The sequence below is a fragment of the Tachypleus tridentatus genome, chromosome 7 (assembly GCF_004210375.1).
Source record: "Tachypleus tridentatus isolate NWPU-2018 chromosome 7, ASM421037v1, whole genome shotgun sequence".
Taxonomy (NCBI): Eukaryota; Metazoa; Arthropoda; class Merostomata; order Xiphosura; family Limulidae; genus Tachypleus; species Tachypleus tridentatus.
In genome coordinates, this window is record NC_134831.1 from 24636398 (window position 1) to 24656811 (window position 20414).

General features: G+C 32.4%; 1 protein-coding gene across 1 annotated transcript in view; it reads right to left on the reverse strand.

The window, feature by feature from the left end:
- Nucleotides 1–289: 289 nt before the first annotated feature.
- The window catches only part of LOC143255327 (ubiquitin carboxyl-terminal hydrolase 2-like), a 77753-nt gene continuing 57628 nt past the window's right edge, over nt 290–20414 (reverse strand). Inside the window, exons 8-12 of the mRNA XM_076510797.1 lie at nt 18352–18429; nt 14871–14949; nt 4160–4270; nt 3682–3808; nt 290–1978 (exon numbers count right to left, since the gene is read on the reverse strand). Of these exons, the coding sequence (XP_076366912.1) occupies nt 1891–1978; nt 3682–3808; nt 4160–4270; nt 14871–14949; nt 18352–18429 (483 nt within the window). The 3' untranslated portion in view covers nt 290–1890. The remainder of the gene's footprint in view (nt 1979–3681; nt 3809–4159; nt 4271–14870; nt 14950–18351; nt 18430–20414) is intronic.

Below are 20414 nucleotides of genomic sequence, written 5' to 3' on the forward strand. Positions count from 1 at the left end.
TTTTGAAAATAGTAGAAGGTTACATGTATTAATTTTGTTTGTTGTTATGCAATGTCAAAAACTTTATTTTGTTAGTTTTGTCTTAAAACTTCTTAAGTGTGGCTTAATTAAATTTGTTCAACTTAGGTAAAACGATTGTAATTTTCGATACATAAGAGGCAAGTTATGTGTTAAATCTATAAATGTTGGAGTAGTTTATAGTTGGGAGGCTCATTTAGTGAACAATAACAACAACTCTTCGGTGACTTGTATCATTTCTGAGAAGATTAAAATAATTCAACAGACTATGTGCTTCCCGACATAATTTATTTTTCTTTTGGTGTATATATACATTTCATAAGAAAAATAATATGTAAAAACTATACTTAATTGTTTTCACTTATTTTATCGCTTTTGGGCTGTAATATCAATCATTAGGCATTTACAAAAATACCATTACGGCTCTATCTTTCTAACAATATTAAAGCTATAATTTAGTTTATCTTAAGACATATGTGATAGAATTATTGTATTTTTAACTCGTTATTGTCAATGGACACAGTGGATATTAACGTTGTTGAAATACGCTCCTCTTTTCGCGAAGAAAAATCCTCAGGGACTGAATAAAGGATTAGTGGTTAAAATACTATTGTAGGCTATGTTTTTATTATTCTAATTAAGATGCTTTGTATAGAGAGCTTTAGCATGCAGTAATTGCAAAAGACGGATAGAAATTTCAAGAGTATCTAGATTTGGCTTCATATCTCAAGTTTTTCTTTAAACAAATATTGTGGTATATAAACATACAAGCGAGTTAGTGAGAAGAAGATTAACCAAATAATAAATTAATTAGTGATTTTATTATTGTTATCAATCGATTACTAAGTTAGCTAGTGTGTCTGTGTTAATCAGTCAGGCTGAAAATTTGTTAGTCGGTTCAGATATGAGATTAAATTTAACAACTGACTGTTCAATTTTTGTGATTATAGCCTGTAGAACTTGTTAACAAAATAAATTACTAGTAATAAATAAGAAGACTAAACTTTGTCTTATCGTTACTGAAAAAAACCAAAAAAAACCCCGCCAAACAATAGAAACTTTTACACAATACATTAAGCTACTAGTATTATTATAAAAATATGGTTGATTATAATCAAGTTTGTTTTTTGGAATTTTCGCACAAAGCTACTCGAGGGCTATCTGTGCTAGCCGTCCCTAATTTAGCAGTGTAAGACTAGATGGAAGGCAGCTAGTCATCACCACCCACCGCAAACTCTTGGGCTACTCTCTTACCAACGAATAGTGGGAGTGACTGTCACATTATACGCCCCCACGCCTGGGAGGGCGAGTATGTTTAGCGCGACTCGTGCGCGAACCGCGACTCTCGGATTACGAGTCGCACGCCTTACGCGCTTGGCCATGCCAGGCCCAATTATAATCAAACAGTAATTTAAAATATTAAGGGAAACAAAACTGTTTAATGAATAAACACATTTAGCAATTTGTGTTATAAGTTATTATTGTGTTATAATATATGATATTAAATATTTCAATAGGTGCTCATATATATTTCGTGCCTTAAGAATATTTTTTAGCAACTTGAAAATAATGTTATAACATAACGACGATATAATTTATTATCAATAAAACAATCCATAAATATAAAAAGTTACCAGTACGAATAATAAATCACATCTAATAGTGTTACATGTATTACATTTTCGTTAGTGTTCTTGAGGTGAAACAAAGAAAAAAAAACGATTACAAAATGTTAGTGAGACAAAACATAATTTCATGTATTCATTATCTTAGTATTTTTTTTACCTTTCATTCCACAAAAGTTAAAATTTCTATTTCATTCAGAATCTTTCCACTCATACACAATATACATAGTAATATTTTATTTTTTATTTACAAGTGAGATGAATGGCGTGATATTTCATAAAAGAGAATGTAGGCTTCTGGACAGATCACACAATTTGTTGATATTTTGGAAACTCTGAAGAGAAGTAAGAAAAAGAAACAGACAAAAATTAATGTAATGGTAATTTTACAACTTTTACAGCACTTTACAACATTTAGTAAAATATTATTAATTAAACCAATAATTTAAAGTATACATAATATTAATAATATTCAGTTTAAAATCAGAAATTCAATACTTCAGTAAATTATCTTCTTTTGAAATTTGTGGTCAGTCTTTCATTTTATTAAAATGACAGTAATGATTCATAAAAGATAGACTAAATAGTAATAATAATCGTGTAACAAAAATTAAATTACGTAAACAAAATGTGGACGAGCTATTTGAGGTTCAACTCCACAACTACTGTGTACAAAAGAAAATATTTATAGTTCCAAAATTGTGTTTATGTTTTTCAAATTTGGTGTCAATATCAAAAATATATACATATAAGTTTACTGTCACCGTATGAGATGATTTACATGTTACTCCTTAAAAGCGATTATTACAGACGAGATACTGTGGATTACACAGAATTATGAAAGCTTTGAAACTTATTATCGGAACAAGTTAAGATGTTTTGTTCACGTCTTCACATGTTATTGAACTATAGATCATGCATGATAAAATGCCCTTCATCAACGAGCATTTGTAAAGGCACAATACTTATGTATGCCAATTTAAATTAGTGTTTGAAATGGGAGCTTATGAACATTAATTATTTTGAGTTTTATGAATCTCTTTACCACTCGTTCTATCGTTCTAATATTGTTTTTCGAACTGACTCTTGGATCGGACTAAAAACTTGTGAGATTTATGAACAGACCTGTAGTTAAACGTTTTTAATATGATGCGCAATTGTAGTCCTAGTGAATGAAAAAGACTAAGAAAGGCTTTAAAAGTTTCAAGCTCATTTCCTTGAAATTTTAAAACCTTTCTATAATTGTGTTAACATTAATAAACATATTTGGAAAGTATTTCATCCGGAGCTATTGCAACCTCAACTTTCAAAACACAAACTCCAAATCCTATTTATATAGCTTGAGTAAATTTAACCTTTATTTTTTGTTTGCGTCAAGAATATAATACTATACTAGCATTATAAGCTATGGATCGCCAGACTTTAACCTTTGCTTCTTTGGACAATTTCTTTTTACTAGATTTAAAAAAATATCACTAACATAGTAGCATGGAGAAAAATATGTTATTAAATTGCAGTACTCATGGTTTTAATACTTTATAACAATATTTTTAAAAAATGTGAAAACATAAAACACTGAAAGATTCTTTGTGGTTGTAATTAAAGTTATTGATACACTGAAAATCCAAGCAGATACAAAATTTATAGCTATATCAAGTACTGTGTAACAACAACAAAAATAATTAGTGTCCATGTTTTCTAGTTTTATCACTGAATGTAAATTTAGAAAAGAACATTAAACCACTATAATTTAAATTTTTAATAGGTGCTTTACTTTTACCGAAAGACGACAATTGAGCTATCTTGTAACAGCTTTAACACTAATACGCTATTAACTTGTTTAAACAGTACTGCAGTATGATCTAACATTTCACTCCAGTCTCTAAGTACGCCTTTAGCATCTAACAAGAAAATCTCAACCAGCTCTAGTCTTTTGTGACAGGCTTAAAATTAATGCTAAGCTTTTAATAATACTGAATTCCATTTCCACTATAAAATATTAGAATCTACTAAATATATGTTATGTATTATTTCTTACTTGCTATCATTAAACTCATGCCACTCGTCCGAATATGGATGACGACAGAGAGCAGTATAATGGCCAGAGAAAGTAGATCCACTATGATTGCAAACGGCATATAGATTGTATAAAGTAGAATGAGAGACTGCAAAGAGAACGAAATAAAATGTAACGCAAGATTAAACATAGAAATAAACGGGAAAAAAAGATAAAGCTATGACTACTGTATCACTATAGCATAACAACGTTTTCATAAAATTTATTACGTACGTTTTAAAACTGTTAAACAAATATGTTATTACTTTATTAAATTATATTTCTCTGAACATGTTAAAGTTTATTTTTATATGTGGGTGTATATATACATATATATATATATATAGTGAAATGTGTGTGTACAATTAAGGTTGTTTTTTCAGTTACACTATGTCTCCAGTTAAATAACTTAAGATTAACTATTAAATTTAAAGTTGGAAATGAAATGTAAATTACAAACCTCTGCTATTTTTTGAAGCATAAAGTCCTAAGTCTAGACCAGTCATTGGAAATTCCACTTCGGTATTGAGTTTGGCGCGAAACCTTTCACTGGGGGAAAAACGCTTCAAGTCTGTATTTTAAAATTAAGGTGGCTAACTCATTTTAATATATTTGACACATAGTTATGTGATATCAATATTTCTAAGCATCATCAAAATGACCAGCCAATGTGCTGTTCGGACTGCATACGACAAATTTACAGTTATATAGAAACACAGTAAGAATCAGAAATTTGTTATATATTTACATCCATTCTACTTAGATTGCTTTCTATAATTATTCAATTCGTTCATAAATAAAATAAAATAACACTGTTCAGAATGTTGTGTAAGTAATGAAGTTAAAGTACTCCGAAATGATCTGAAACACAAAGTGCTCTCTTGGACAATTTTTCTTTAGATTTATAATTCAAAACTATACAATGCCCTATTTTGTAGCTACAGATTAAAAGAAAGGCGTTTAGTCAATGACATCTACCGCCTATTCTTGTCTATCTAAATAATGAGATTTACCATAGTGTTAAAGTAGGGAGCACGTTTCTACAACAACAGGACACGAACCATGAAATTTCAGATTCATAGTCCATCCACCTAAACCACTATGCCACGCCAAGCCCCTTAAATAACAAGGCGCTTTAATGCACGCATACACTTGAAAGTACTTCTTTTATCAAAGTGCATCATTTCCTATTTTATCCAATCTGGAAAAGTACAGTTCGATACTATGTTAAAAATGCTTAGCTATACTTAAGGGTTCGCTAGTTTATCATTTTTAATTAAATAAAACAAGTTGTTTTTGTTTATAACAGAAAGGTTGATTAGAATTGAACACTTCCACGCTATATAACTGTAGTTACAACCAAGCCTAAAGCTACAACACTGGTTTTAAGTTTAATACCGAAATCGTCAGGCTTAACATACTGTTCAATTATAGGTAATAGTATTAGTTTTAGGTTGTAGTATAGGATACTAAAATAATTAAGTATTAGACTGAAATTGAATAATTATCACAACTGTTGGCTAATTAATATTAATGGCTGAAATTATTGTTTGTATCATTACTTTGTAGTTATCGAACATTTAATGTATTAGTAAATTATCTATGGGGCAGCACGGTTCATCGGTTTTATGCTTTGGACTTGTAGTTGGATGATTGCTAGTTTGAGGATTGTCCGCGTCAAGTTGTTTTGTTCTTGAGCAAGAGACTTCTGCCAATTAAACCGAAATTCAGCATGGGATCCTATGTGCCAATTAAGCATGAGAGGGATTTAACTTAAGTTATCTATATCAACAAATACGCTTAGTTACATTATCTATGGCTGTGGCGTACAACGGAATTTCAGTACGAGTAATTCTTGGTATCAGTATTGGTTAATGGGAGATTTTAGCTTTAGAACTATCTACTATTTAATTTATATGTATAATAGATTGCAAACTTTTATTAAAATTTCATTATGGTAGAGGTAGTTCAGGGAGAAGTTGGGTGAAATTGACAGAATGCGGTAGATGGCAAAATTGAACTATTTAATTTAGAGAACAGTGCGCAAGAGTACGAGTTTCAGAAGTCACATGAGTATATAGTATACTATGCTTGCAGAGCGTGCTGCTTTCTTAAGGAAAATTGAGATAGCTTTGTAGAAGATTACGCTATTAGAAGATGAAAATAACACATTAGTAACAAAAACCAAGGACACACGGTAGGAAATTCGTAGAATTAGGCTAATTTTGGAGAACGTGTGTTTTTCTTATAACAAAGACACATCGCGCTATCTGCTGTGTCCACCGAAGGGAATCGAATCCCTGATTTTAGCATTGTAAATCCGTAGATTTACCGCTGTCCCAGCGGGGAACACTTTTGGAGAACAAGATTGCTAGGTTTACAAGGGTGCACACTTGGAGAACAAGATTGCTAGGTTTACAAGGGTGCACACTTTTGGAGAACAAGAGTGCCAGGTTTACAAGGGTGCACACTTTTGGAGAACAACAAGAACAAGAGTGCACAATAGTAATAATCGTTACGAGTTTAGGAACGGGTGCCAGACTTTAATCGGTTTGAACTTTTGTCTGATTGCAGTGAAGTACGAGATGATCAAGAGGTCTACACAGTTTGCTAAGTGTGTTATTCTCTTATTAAGTATATTGATAATGTTACTTGTAATGGGAGCATGGTGAAACTAGGAACTTAATTTGGTTTCCAAGTGTTAAAAGTACAGGTATACATCGTGTTGATATTTTAGTGTGTGATACGTTGGGGCGTTTTCTATCGTATATAAGATACAATGGTACTCAATACTGTAAGTCATAAGAGTTGATTTATATGGCAATTCTACCGTGGGTTAGCGCAATGTTTATATACTTGACAAGCCTAAAATCTAGGGTTTAACTCTACACAATAAACAGGTAACAGTTAGTTCATTGTGTACCTTTTCATTATAATCACCAACAATAGCTTACAACAAGTATTAAAATGTCTTTCGGAAGCTTTTAAATAAAAACAGATATATAATTTGTTTTTTTTAGTTCTCTCTCGAACTAGATGAGGGAATAAATTACTGAACATAATTCAAGGCTTACAAGAAAAATATCAAAGGTCAATATCTGTACTGTTCAGATATACTGATAGTAGGATATCTGTGGAAGCTTTAGTATGTTCGATAGAAGTGTTTAGTCTAAACTTATCTAGTGGATAATAGAGGTGTTTGGGAATAAATAGTCTGATAGAGTAAAAGGAATATTGGAAAATAAAGTACAGACCGTAACAAATTAAATGACAGTTTTAAAGATAAGTGTATTATAATTAAAAACAAGTATATAAGGTTCAAGAATAACACAAGTTGTTATTTTAACATTGGGACCATTGAGTATTAGGAACAAAAGCAGTAGGTACATTTGCTGCTAGTTTGCTTGAATTATTTCCCTGGTAAAATTAATAAAAATATCACTGGCTGGTTTGTGTGGATAGTTTTGTACGATGCCAGAAAATCTAATAACAAAGCATGATATTGTACGTTTTAATGACAATTTGTATGAGTTTTTTGTATTTCTATAATTTCAATAAACTGTCGTTTCATGGTATTTAAAGTATGTCATAAATTTCTAAGTTTTACTTCTATGAAACAGTCAGACGAAAAGCCTGGTTAATGTTGTCACTTCATCATTTTTAATTATTTGCACTTTTTATTTCATGGAAAACTATATTTTTACATGCTATACACAGCCATCTTAATAAGCAATCTCTAATTTGATGGAAGAAAATATGACTTTTTTTTTTTAAAGGGGAGTTTTCCGGCAGATCTGGACATCCAGAATCTTAAAATTATAGTACATGGCTGTTTAGGGTATGATCCAGGAATCATTTTACGTTGATGTTTTCTTTGGTCCTAGTAGCCAGTAAGGTGTTTCTATCCTACGAAAGTGGACCACTTGCATGCAGCGGTCATGCTATTTGCCATTATTTTATCCTTGTAATATTTTTGTACTTCAAATGAAACATTTCTTTTGTATTCTCTGTTCCTTACCTGCAATTGCAAGTTGAGTGTCTTAACCATCAGGTCATGCTAGGTCAGTTGAATAAGTAAAGGACGCCTAAGAAAGACTAAACAATGAGGAGAGATATTTTTTACATCTTAAATTTGGAATTATAAAAACGGCTTTATGATATTATTAGGTTTTTAGTTACTTTAAAGAAACGATTGTTTCTTTGTATCTACTAGTATGGAGACCTGAATTTACATATCTGTTTGTTTGTTTTTGAATTTCGCACAAAGCTACTTGAGGGCTATCTGTGCTAGCCGTCCCTAATTTTGCAGTGTAAGACTAGAGGGAAGGCAGCTAGTCATCACCATCCACCGCCAACTGTTGGGCTATTCTTTTACAGACGAATAATTGGATTGACCGTCACATTATTACGCACTCACTGCTGAAAGTGCTAACATGTTTGGTGTGGCAGGGATTCGAACCCGCGACCCTCGGATTACGAGTCGCACGCCTTAACGCGCTTGGCCATGCCGGGCCTTACATAGTTGATACCAAACAACTTACGTATATTTATTTTGACGAAAGGAAAAATTATGTTATTGCGTTTGTACAGTATTGATTTTAAGTTTTTTTGTTTGTTTGTTTAGCTATATTCCAATGCATATTTTCATCTAAATATGAGACTGAATACTTAAACAACTTTACTTGCTGGGCCAATTGATCAGCACCATCTAGTGGCCTATTCTCCGTATGGTGGCGAATTTATTTGAGGAGTAAAGCAGTTTAAGAGTTTTTTATTATAGTTCTTTTAATAATTGATTAATTATAGATCAGTATATCTCAGAATGTTAGCATGAATGTGAGAATTATCATGAAGAAAACAGTAAAGTAATAGCTATCAGGAAAATGAGAGGAAATCGCTCATAATATTGTCTGTTTTATTGCAGATTTTGGCTTCTAGTTTTCTAGGTTACAATTTTAGATACTAGTAAAGAACTTTAGAAGTTATTTGGTAACTATGGAGTGCAATGATGTACAATATAGCATTTTCAAAAGTTTCTTTTTTCTTCAAAATCTACAAAATTCCACAAAAAAGGAATAAACATGCAAAAACCAATTTATACAATCAAATAAGGGCTCTAGAAAATGGGTAATCTATTACTGATATATTACGAGGTCATATTTGAATAGTTTTGAAATTACAAGAGGAAAACGAACTCATTTTTGGTTATTAAAGAACACTGATGTTTCTATTTCACTCATTATATAGTGAATTACATTTCCTACAGCATCTTGTTTCTCTTCACATTCATTTTATTATTCCGGGATGTAATACTACTAAAGTATGAGGGATTATGTCAGTTGAACCCCCTTTCATCACAAGGAGTTTCTGCACATTGATCATGCAAAATGTCAAACGGTTGTCAAAATTTTACAAGCCATAAAATACTAAATAATAATTTTATATCTTCATGTGTTACAGGAATTTTTATCTATTACGAAATTTTAGGTTAAGCGAGTGTGTACAGCAAAGTCATACTTACTTTGTCTAACCCTCTGGTAGGAAGATACTGTCCTTCGCTGGTACAGCGGTAAGTCTATGAATTTACAACGCTAAGATAAGGGATTTGATTCCCCTCGGTGGATTCAGCAGGTAGCCCGATGTGGCTTTGCTATAAGAAAACCCACACACATTGTATTTAGCCAGGTATGATCAGGTGATTAAGGCACTCGACTCATAATCTGAAGGTCCCCGGGTTTGAATCCCCGTCACACTAAACATGCTCGCCCTTTCAGTCGTGAGGGAGTTATAATGTGGCGGTAAATTCCACTATTCGTTGATAAAAGAGTAGCCCAAGAGTTGGCGGTGGGTGGTGATGACTAGTTACCTTCCCTCCTGTCTTACGCTGTTAAATTAGGGACGGCTAGTGCAGATAGTCCTCGTGTAGCTTTGCGCGAAATTCAAAACAAACAAAGATATAGGAGAATCAGGACTATCTCGCATATAGCCAAGCAGTTATCTACAATGTCAAAAATGGACAGATAGTAAGAATACAAATATAGCTTCATTTTAAGGCACTCATACAACCCATGCTATGCTTTTGCTAGCAAAGCCAGACACGATTTTACAACCAGTTATGTCATATAACATAGGAAGAGCTGCTGATCTTTTTGGTACTAGAGCAGATGTATATTGGTGAGCTGGAAGGTCTCAGAATTTATTTCGTGTCCCAGATAAATTCACAGTTGATCACTAAATAGCTGACAGTGTGCACCAATGGCAAGCACAACAATGTCTGGATTCACCATTCTGAGCATAATGTATTTTTTTTCACCGTTAACACAGTAAAAGATGGTGTCTGCATCAAAATCTTCATATGAGCGTGACAAAAGCTAGGGTAGGTTCTCTATAGATGGTACTATACTCAGGACATCGTAACCATCAGTAAACGAAAATTCTTTGTTTACTTTCATATGGATAACATACTGTGTCAGCTAATATAACAGCTCCAGTTTCATCAACCCTGAGGAAGTTTTGACAGTTACGAAAAAATGGTACCAAAAGCAACATTCTGACAATTTAAGGTTGCCTTGCTTGTAGATATCCCATATCGCACCCACTATACACTTGAAATGTTTTTGCTGTTTTTTTTGGTTTGAGCTCTTGCAACATTAGTTCTGCTTATTACTGATGTAGTTTCATCTCTTTAATTTAGTACTCTAACAAGTGACGCATTAGCAATATTCTTTTTCATCAGTGATTAGAGTTCCACGCTATCAGTGAATGGATTGTCAAGGTTTTAAATGGTGTCTACCATAGAGCTCACATGTATTCAGAACCTTGCTTGAAAAACCAGAAGTTTTGTGCAGCACTATCTACAACTGTGTGAATACTTTCACATAAATTCGTGAAGAAGTCTTGCGATTTTTGTTCTATCAATCCTCCACCTCCAAAGAAAACGTAGTCTTTCCATTAGACCAACTGTCCTATCATCATATTACTTTGTTCATGAGTTTGGCCATCACTAAAAATACATTCCCATCTTTTGCAATGTGAATTTCTCAACCTTAGAACTCGTTGGAATTTTCTGGATGCATGACTAGGATTTTTTGTATGTACCATATATGCACAGATTCAACAATGTGAGATGAATGACAGAGTAGTGTACATTTGGAAGCATGTTGGCCTTAAACACCTTAAAAAAAACTAGTTTTTAAAACAAGTGTCCAATACTTGAACTGAGGATTGTGTCCTGCTTTCCGTAGAACCATGCATCAAAGTTTTGTTTATCTTCAGTTATCTTCAGAATGTTCTACCTCTTCAACATATTCATTATAGGTTTAAAATTGCAGAATGTACAGGGAGGCTGCTATAACCTAATAGGTATATCTAGTTCGTCTCAAATGGGCTACTTGAAGGTAAATTTGTTCTATCTGATGCAGCAATATCCGCTTGAGTGAGCAAATCTGTTCATCTACTTTCTTTTAATTAGGTTCTACTAATATCCATGCTGTCATTTCAGTATTCAACCAACAAACATGAGCACAGATTTCTCCTTATCAAATATATTTGAGTGAGTACATCGAATTATCTTGGCTAGTACATGCATTGTCTGGTCACAAGCAAGAACAGAGATCTGACATGGGTTCAAGTGCTATACTGTATTACAATCTGGTGAGTAAATGACGTTTTTTCTTTTTGCTTTTTATATTTTATTAATAAAAATGTCTAAATCTCTTCAGTATTCGCCACAAAATCTGAAAACTTGAAATGGTATTTTATTTCGATGACAGTCACATCACCTGCACTAAGTCTAACTAACAGTTTGGTGTCACCGGTGTGGCAGTTCATCTGACTCTTTTTGTCAGGATAAAGAGTAAATAGTTGCTTCACCTAATTTTTTTTTGATTTTCCAGCTTCATCACAAATAAAGCACTTATGTTCCTCTTCTGAGTGGCAGTTTTCTGAAGCATACTTTATTTCTTTACGACATTAGTCGTTAACACATTTGACTCGCTATATTTTCACTTTTTTAAGACAAATTAATTTATTTTTATTTTAGTTGTGCCTAAATGCCTTGCCTGATTTTGCTTTTCATTTCGTCAATGTTGTGATAAGCTGAGCTCATTACCATTTCTTGCCAAGCATGTTTGAGGATGTATGGAAACCCACTATATTATGACAAATTTTGCAGTTGCAAGATTACTATGACTTACCAGTCATACTCCAATATCTGTTTACTTGCATCCAGCTACACATGTTAGTCTCTTATTTGTGAACCCTAGCAGAACACACATGTTGACCTATGTATATCCACCACATGTAAGGCTGTCGTTTTTATGTCTATATCATACACATGTGCAGCAGTTACTGTACGGTACTGTACGTATGTATGTATGATTATCAAACAGATAAGCTAACTTCAACTGCAATCTGAGATATAATTTAACTGTGCTATCACTCTTTCTAGCAGACTCACAAATAGACTGAAATACACTTCATCTCTTTCTAGCAAAGCTGCTCTAATCGTCGTTATGACGACTGCTTGAAACCACTACATTCTACCAGAATTCTCACTGTTTCACTTTCCCAGCAACTCTTAACATGGCAACCACGTGCATTCCACTTATACGTAGAGAGTAATAACTAACAAAACTGATATTGTAAACTGTATATCGCTGTAAAACTAATCACATATTAAATAAATCTTACGAGTAATATGTTAATTCATAATTATGATAACGTTTTACCTCCAAGTATGAGCAAATTAACATTATATAAATAATGTGTTATATCTTTCATACATAAACAAGATGTTTCTCACATAGGTAAAATGTACCGTTAATAATACTGTCTACCTGAAACAATAGCAATTTGGGTAAAATCAGTTTGTTTTCCAAATATACAGTGTAAAACTCTGTGTGTCTGTTGTCACAGACATTCTAGACCTATCCCATTCCCTATCTTCCGCAGGACCCATAAGAACTGGTCCGAGAAATACTTGAGAAAGGTGATTGTTTCTCAATCTCTGTCTATCTATGAACAGAAAGCGTTACCGTTTATCGGGTTAATGCATGCATCAATGATAAGACTGTGACTCGCTGTAGTAACAGTTATATTTCTCTTTTCAGAACTGGTGCTAACAGTTGCTTGTAAAAACGGTCTTGCATTTATGCACCAAAAAGAAACTGTAGATAGCGCCTAAAATATGAATGTCAGATTAAATGTGTTGGTGTTATTACTTACTATAAAAGTGTTATTGTCTATCAAGAAATCTTTCATGCTCTTTTTTTTTTGTAATGCTCAGTCGCTTAGCAACAAAACTCTCACCTGATTGTTTTTAGGCCAACTCTGGTGTTTATGTTAATGCTTAGTATTCATACTGATTTATTAGAAAGTTTTAGTATTCTTTATTTTTTACCACTTCGCTGATGTAACAGTAAATTAGTTTAATTTATAAGCTTTATAGCAATGTGTTTTAGCCACAAACAAAATCAAATTTATCAAATGTAATAGTTGTTATGCTTAAATTAGACTGCAAGCATACTTACTATTTCAAACGTTACAGAATCAGTTTAAAAATTAAGAGGTGAATAAATGTTAAATAATAAATATTCTTTTGATATCTTAAGACATATGTTACCTTATTTAACTTTAAAATATAAAGAAAATAACATTTATTAGTAGTCAATCATATAAACTACGCCAAGTCTATAAATTTGACATTTAAACATTCTAAATAGTAAAATGAAGTTTTTCTTAACATTTTGAAACCTCGTTTGATCAGATTAACTGATTTCTGCACATTAATGCATTTTATGTAATTCTATGAATTACGATGAGTAACTGGGTAGGGTAGTTTTTTTTTGTTGTTGTTTATTCTGTAGTTACCAAAGCAGTTTTGGATCCCTAGAACTGTAAATTAGAAAACAAGAGGCCAAAATGTTCATGAAACATACAACATTATACGGTGATTTCAGTTCATTTTGCTATTGTTTTTCATATCAATTATTCATGGAGATTTACGCATAAACCCTTCAACTTGTATACTGCTCGGTCAGATCGGCCACCAGATGGTAATATAGGCGATTAAGAGGCGTTGAATAATTAATACTATAGCAGAAAATTGTTAAAGATTAAAGTTGTATAAGTATGCAACGTTTCACATTTGTAGAAAAAAAATGCACAATCTTGCCTGTTTTTTGAGCATATCCGCTAAGCAGCTGTATCAGATTTCGTGATCACGAGATTATTTAATTTTATGCTAAAATTACTAATATTTACTGTATATTGTTGAACCTTTTTATTCTTTAAAAGTTTCATTTTCCAATCACTCTCCTCCAAAAAAGGACAACAACATATTGAAACATACTACGATAATTCAATTATAAAGAATTCTAACACGTTACAGTTAATAATCTGTACCAATTGCTGAAGGAAATATTTTGTGAGTTATAAATACTTGTTGTTCTGAGCGTAATGTGTTGATTGTTTAAAACTTTTATGTTCCTATTTCTACGCAATTTAGTGTTTATCACTCCTTCAACATTTGCTTCTGTGCATATTAGTATTTGTTGATTCTCTTTTTGTTAAAAAAATTAGTATCAATAATACACTTTAATGTTAACAAAATAATTATTTTTGTGTTATTTTAGGTAAAAGTCTTTTTGTCAGTATATGCTAAGATTTATTCACAGAAAAGCTTTACTGATAATTCGAAAGAAAGTAATTTTGTGAATTACAAGGTATCCCAAACTAGCAAACTTTGATAGTATAGTATGGTTATGATTTTATTTTGGAATATTTAATTTCATTTGGAATTCTTTTGTATGTTGTTAACAATTTTATAAGCAGTAAGTAACGGGCTGAAAATGTGTGTTTGTGTTTGTTTTGAATTTCTAGCAAAGCTACTCGAGGGCTATCTGTGCTAGCCGTCCCCAATTTAGCAGTGTAAGACTAGAGGGAAGACAGCTAGTCATCACCACTTACCGCCAACTCTTGGGTTACTCTTTTATCAACGAACAGTGGGAATGACCGTCACATTATAATGCCCCCAATGACAGGGCGAGCATGTTTGATGCGACGGGGATTCGAACCCGCGACCCTCACATTACGAGTCGAACACCTTTACCCACCTGGACATGCCGGACTGGGGCTGTAAACGAAAGGATCAGTAAACTATAAAAGGATACGAAGGACTAATATACTTGGAAATTTGTGAATTGTGAAGTTCTTGAGACAGGTCTGCCTGGTTTTGCACTTTGAGCAATACTAAACAGAAATAATAGTTAAAAAACAACAATATTATTATTATAAAAGCGAGAAAAAATTCTTTTCGTTCTATGAAGTCCTCTGAAAGAAAAAAGAAGTAACATTTTGAACATAAAAATTGGCTTTCTTATTTAGTATTGTATTTGAATGTGACTTAATACCAAAGCAGGAGACCAAAATAGCTCAATACCAACACTCATGAAATGACTCAGTGCCAGCTCTCATTAAACAATATATATATAAGTCAATAATTGTATTTGCGCATAGAATGAACTTGAGCAGGACATAGATAATCTTCACAACTTACAGTGAAATCCCTTGTGTTGAATTGTCAATCGCGTGTAACAAGCGTCAGTAGTTATCCCAGCACTTCAGAATCCATAAGATGGCATCTCATACTGATTGACTGCCTCAAGAGGGAGTGGAGAAGTGAAATATCATCAAAGACGAAGACGTCATGTTTTCACAAAGTCTCATAAATTCTAATTCTTCGCATTTTCTGACCATTTATATTTAAATTGTCCCATAAGGACGATATCACAAAATAATCAAAACTTACTGTTTTACTCTTTAATTATAAATCAAGTGATCATGTTGTTAGAGATGCGTTCTAGGCCAACATGACAGGTGATCATGACGTCATAGTTCTACAAAGTATCATCAGAGGACAGGGCTAACTTAGGGATAGTTGAAATTATAGTTTAATATCTGACAAATGGCTATGACATAATAGTTCTATGCAAACAGAAAATGTGCTGCTAGACCGACATAACAGACGTTAATGATGTAATAGCTCTTCAAAGTGGAAACGGTACAAATTTGATCAACATGTATGATGATTATATTTAATACACTCGGTTTAAATTTCCTGACCATTTATAAGTAAACAGCCCATAAAATATTACTTATTATTCACTAAGTAAAACTTTCATTAGTTCTACTTTATGTTATAAATTGAAAATATTTCATTTTACACATAATACTTTATAGTTTTATATTACATAGGTTTTACAAAGGTGGACACTACACTTCCACATGTGACCAATGTCTGTATTTAATAATGCTAATATTATTATTTTAATAACTGTTCACAGGATTTAATAAATATGTGACAATGTTACTATACTTCCACATGTGACTACGTCAACAATGTTTAGGTTTATTTATGTTAATACCATTATTTTTCATAATTTAATATCTGTACTAATACAATTTCCTTCAACTAAAAATAATACACGAACACAATTTGCTATCATGTAATTGCATAAACCGTTGAGACTGTCTAACACTGTTAGGAATTGATCACTGGCAAACATACCTCCACACTTCTTTCTATACACAAAATTTGTGAAAGTGTGGAATACATTTCTAAACTGTTCATAGCTTCTTTCAAGTAGTGTTCTGTAGGACACTCACTGTTTCATTTTCACAAGTAAAGCATACTTATTATTTAAGTGAGGCACTTATTATAACCAATAATTTATTTTTGTTTTCCTACAACAAAATATAAAAAATGAACGACTTACTGTTTTACTTTACTTCTATTTAAAATACCAAATTACATAAAGACTTTGAGATTGTCTAATGCCATAACGAATGTTAGGAAATCACTCACAATTTGGACACTGATGTCACTTTGTTAGGATTTACAAAGGTCATCACGTGGTTACACATACATACAGTAATTCTATAAATGAGAATATTGAATTCATTGCCTCAGCACATCATCAGTGACTAGATTTAATCGCATGTAAAACTTTATTCTACAGTACACAAAATTACCATGGAAATACTAATATTGTTACCGTCCACGCTTTAACATTCACCTTGATCACGTGTTTAATATTCAAGGTTACTGTTAGGCTTGCTTTAGAAACTATTCACAGCAGGACATCAATTACATCGATTGTATTAAATATAGTCATTTTGTGACATGCTAATTAAAACTAGTGTTTATACTTCATTGAACTCTGAAGTCATAACCATCTGTAATGGAGGCCAAGCAATACGTCCCTGACAACGTGCTCATGATGACAATTTAGTGTCATCTCCTGCTCCTCACCTCCCTGAGGTAGCCAATCAGCATCAGGCGGCTCTTTTTGAACGTTGAAGTGTGTGTGTGTGTTGGGGTGGTGGTGGTGGTAATTACCTAAGTCACTGTAGCTTCCCTCATTATCCTGGCTAATCTTGATGAGCTGATATATTCTTGGAAATATTATTTTTCATGATGAACTTGAGTGTTAATTTTAGTATTTGCTCGAATAATGTAAGGAAATTTCACACGGTCTATAATAGAATGAATCTGGGCTTTTTCCTATTTAAATATACACTATGATGAAAATATAAATTTTCTGCATGACATAGTACACCTAGCACAAAGGTGGCATATGTTGTCGTTATTAGTATGAAATATCTCAGAATTAGTGACATACATATTATATTTATAATAATTAAGAAACAGGTAGAATAAAATATTTTATAATTTGCAAGGAATTTAGAACAATATCGCTAACAATTCCACAGAGTAGACCTTGGTTTTTCCGGTAAGAAACGAAATTGGACGATTAGAAAAATATATATATATATATTTATAAACACATTTCAAGCATCCTTTCCACAATTCGATAATTACACAAATCGCTGGGCAGGCACTCGAAAGTAAATAATAAGAAATTAAGATTATTTTACTGTGTTGGTTGTCGTTTGGAGGAATACGAAAAAGTAACCTGTATACTTCAAAGAAATAGGTAATACTTCAAAATTTGTCGAAACTAAAATTATGCCAAACAAATGAAATGTACAAAAATTCACAACTCTTATTCAGTGACTATGGAAATTGTTTAGACTATCAAAAATTGAGACTTGTTAAAAAAACTGTACAGAGAAAAATATCGATTAAGTTACGTTTATAACAGCAAAATGGAAAAAGAAAACGCATTTCTGGCAACAAAAACCTCGAGGCTCAGGTATACAGTTATTCCCAAACTGACACAACTGTATGACTACTTTCATAAAATAACGAATCATTCAATATTATATCACACAACTTTTTGATCTGTGTTTTTATGCAAAGTCAGAGAACCATTAAAAACATAAGCATAATTATGTTATTTTCAATTTTTCTTTCACATGAATATTTTGTGTATGTGTGTGAATGCGTTTGTGTGCAACGTTCCTAGCTCTAAAATACAAACAAAATAGTAGTAATGGAAAATACTCTGACCCATAAACTGTTCACTGGAAAATATTTACCCTCAACAGAAATCACTTTTTTTGTTGAACCTTCTGAGCTACTGCACGAACATCTTTTTCGGGAAAATGTTAAGATGAACACTTAGTTAATTTCCAGCAGAATAAATACTTAAAGCATTATTGGTTTATCTTTATTAAGAAATAACTTACCGGTTTTTCATCTCCATCAAGTTTCTCTTCTTTTGTAAATAATTCAAGACACTGCTGGAGGGTGACTCGACTTCCACACTACAAATAAATAATTAGAAACTTCGTAGTGAATAACGTTTTTTGAATAACAAATTATTATATAGTAACAAAGAATTGGCTAAGAAGAACTTCATCAAGTTTTAAGTATTCGCATTTGAATACATCAGTAGAATAATTGTGAAATCATAACCGTTACGGTTTGTATTTCATTGAAGCACTCCTGAAGAAACTGAAACGTTTTAGAGAATAAAAACAAATTGAGGTCGTTTATTTCTTGTGTTAAAATTACTTTTATAAACCAGTATGTATAATAGAAATTACAAAATCGTGTCATGATTTACTATGAAATGTAGCATCACCCAGCAATACCGACTCATTATTAATGAAATGAACTAAAGAGACAACCCTATGATTCAGGCATACTGTTCCGAGTTTTAATGCGGAACAGAGGAAAGCAAGTAGGTGGCAGCAGTAAATAAACCAGTGGAATGTTATATTCTTAGTCTAGGTTTGTTTCAAACGTTTCTAAGGTTTTATAGCGAGGAAGCTATCATGTTATCTTCTAGTTGTGTACTTTGCAAACGAATGAGAAGTAACGTAAAACATGCACCGGTAAATATGTCGAATTTTCTTGTGCATATGTGTTTTACAACAAAGCCACATTTAGCTATCTACAGTAACCACCGAGGGAAACCGAACACCTGAGTTTAGCGTTATAAATCCATTGACTTACTACTCTCCTAGCGGGGGATTCGAAATCATTTCTTTAGAATCAATAAAGCACCAGAAAAATCTATTATATTAAAAATCAAAATCTTGGAGGTGGCAAATATAACTGTCAATGAATATTACAACATGTGTGGCTCTTTCTTACGTTTACGACCACGACACTCAGTTTTGAGTAAGAGCTTTGTACTTCTTTAAAAGCTAGTGCACTTGATGATTTACATGTAACCACAAAAGAAATTTCTTGGATAAAATTGATCACTTACGAATTAGTCTACCTACCAAATAGAGGGTTTGTAAAGAAACAGTCCGGAATGTTGAAAACCAGAACATTCTGTCTTGCTACCTGAATCATTCTTCCATTTTCATAAGAGAACATTATAAATTGGAGTAGTTCAGGTATAGAATAGAACTGACAAATACTGTAATAACAGTAGCTTTATTAGAAAAAGAGGGAAGTTGGACATAAACAGTATTTCAATATGTGAATTAACTCAGGGCTTCCACAACATGAAAGTAACAAGGCCCATTTATTGTTACCATGTAGTCCATTCATATCCTTAACTGAATTTGTTTCGATAGAAGAGTTAGCATACATGATCAGATATAAAAGGTGCAAGGAATTTCAAAAAGAACTAAAAATTCATTTAACTAGAACTATTTGTGACAAGCTATAAAGGATGATTGTTCACACTTGGCAACTAAAACTTTTATAACAGAATTATTTTTGTAGGACACAGTTTTTGTAGTCACTGATACGTTAAAGTTTTGTGTTTTTGAAGACTGGTCTTTAGGTTTCTTTTGTTTCTCCAATTACGACTTTATACTGTAAGTTCGTTGATCGTGTTTTTTTTTTAGTTGAGGAATCTCCAACATTATGATATAACATGAATTATACCTCCATTGCGCTGATCTAAAGACTGAAATGTTTCAAAAGTACGTACACTATTTTTTATCAAAAATACAATGTTTCAAAAGTGGGTATGCCATTTGTTTTTATCAAGAATACAATGTTTCCAAAGTGGGTACGCCATTTGTTTTTATCAAGAATACAATGTTTCCAAAGTGGGTACGCCATTTGTTTTTATCAAGAATACAATGTTTCCAAAGTGGGTACGCCATTTGTTTTTATCAAGAATACAATGTTTCCAAAGTGGGTACGCCATTTGTTTTTATCAAGAATACAATGTTTCAAAAGTGGGTACGCCATTTGTTTTTATCAAGACTACAATGTACGTACTTTATTCTTTTACTTCATAACTGATATAAGAACTGAAAAAAAAATTATAGTAAAAATT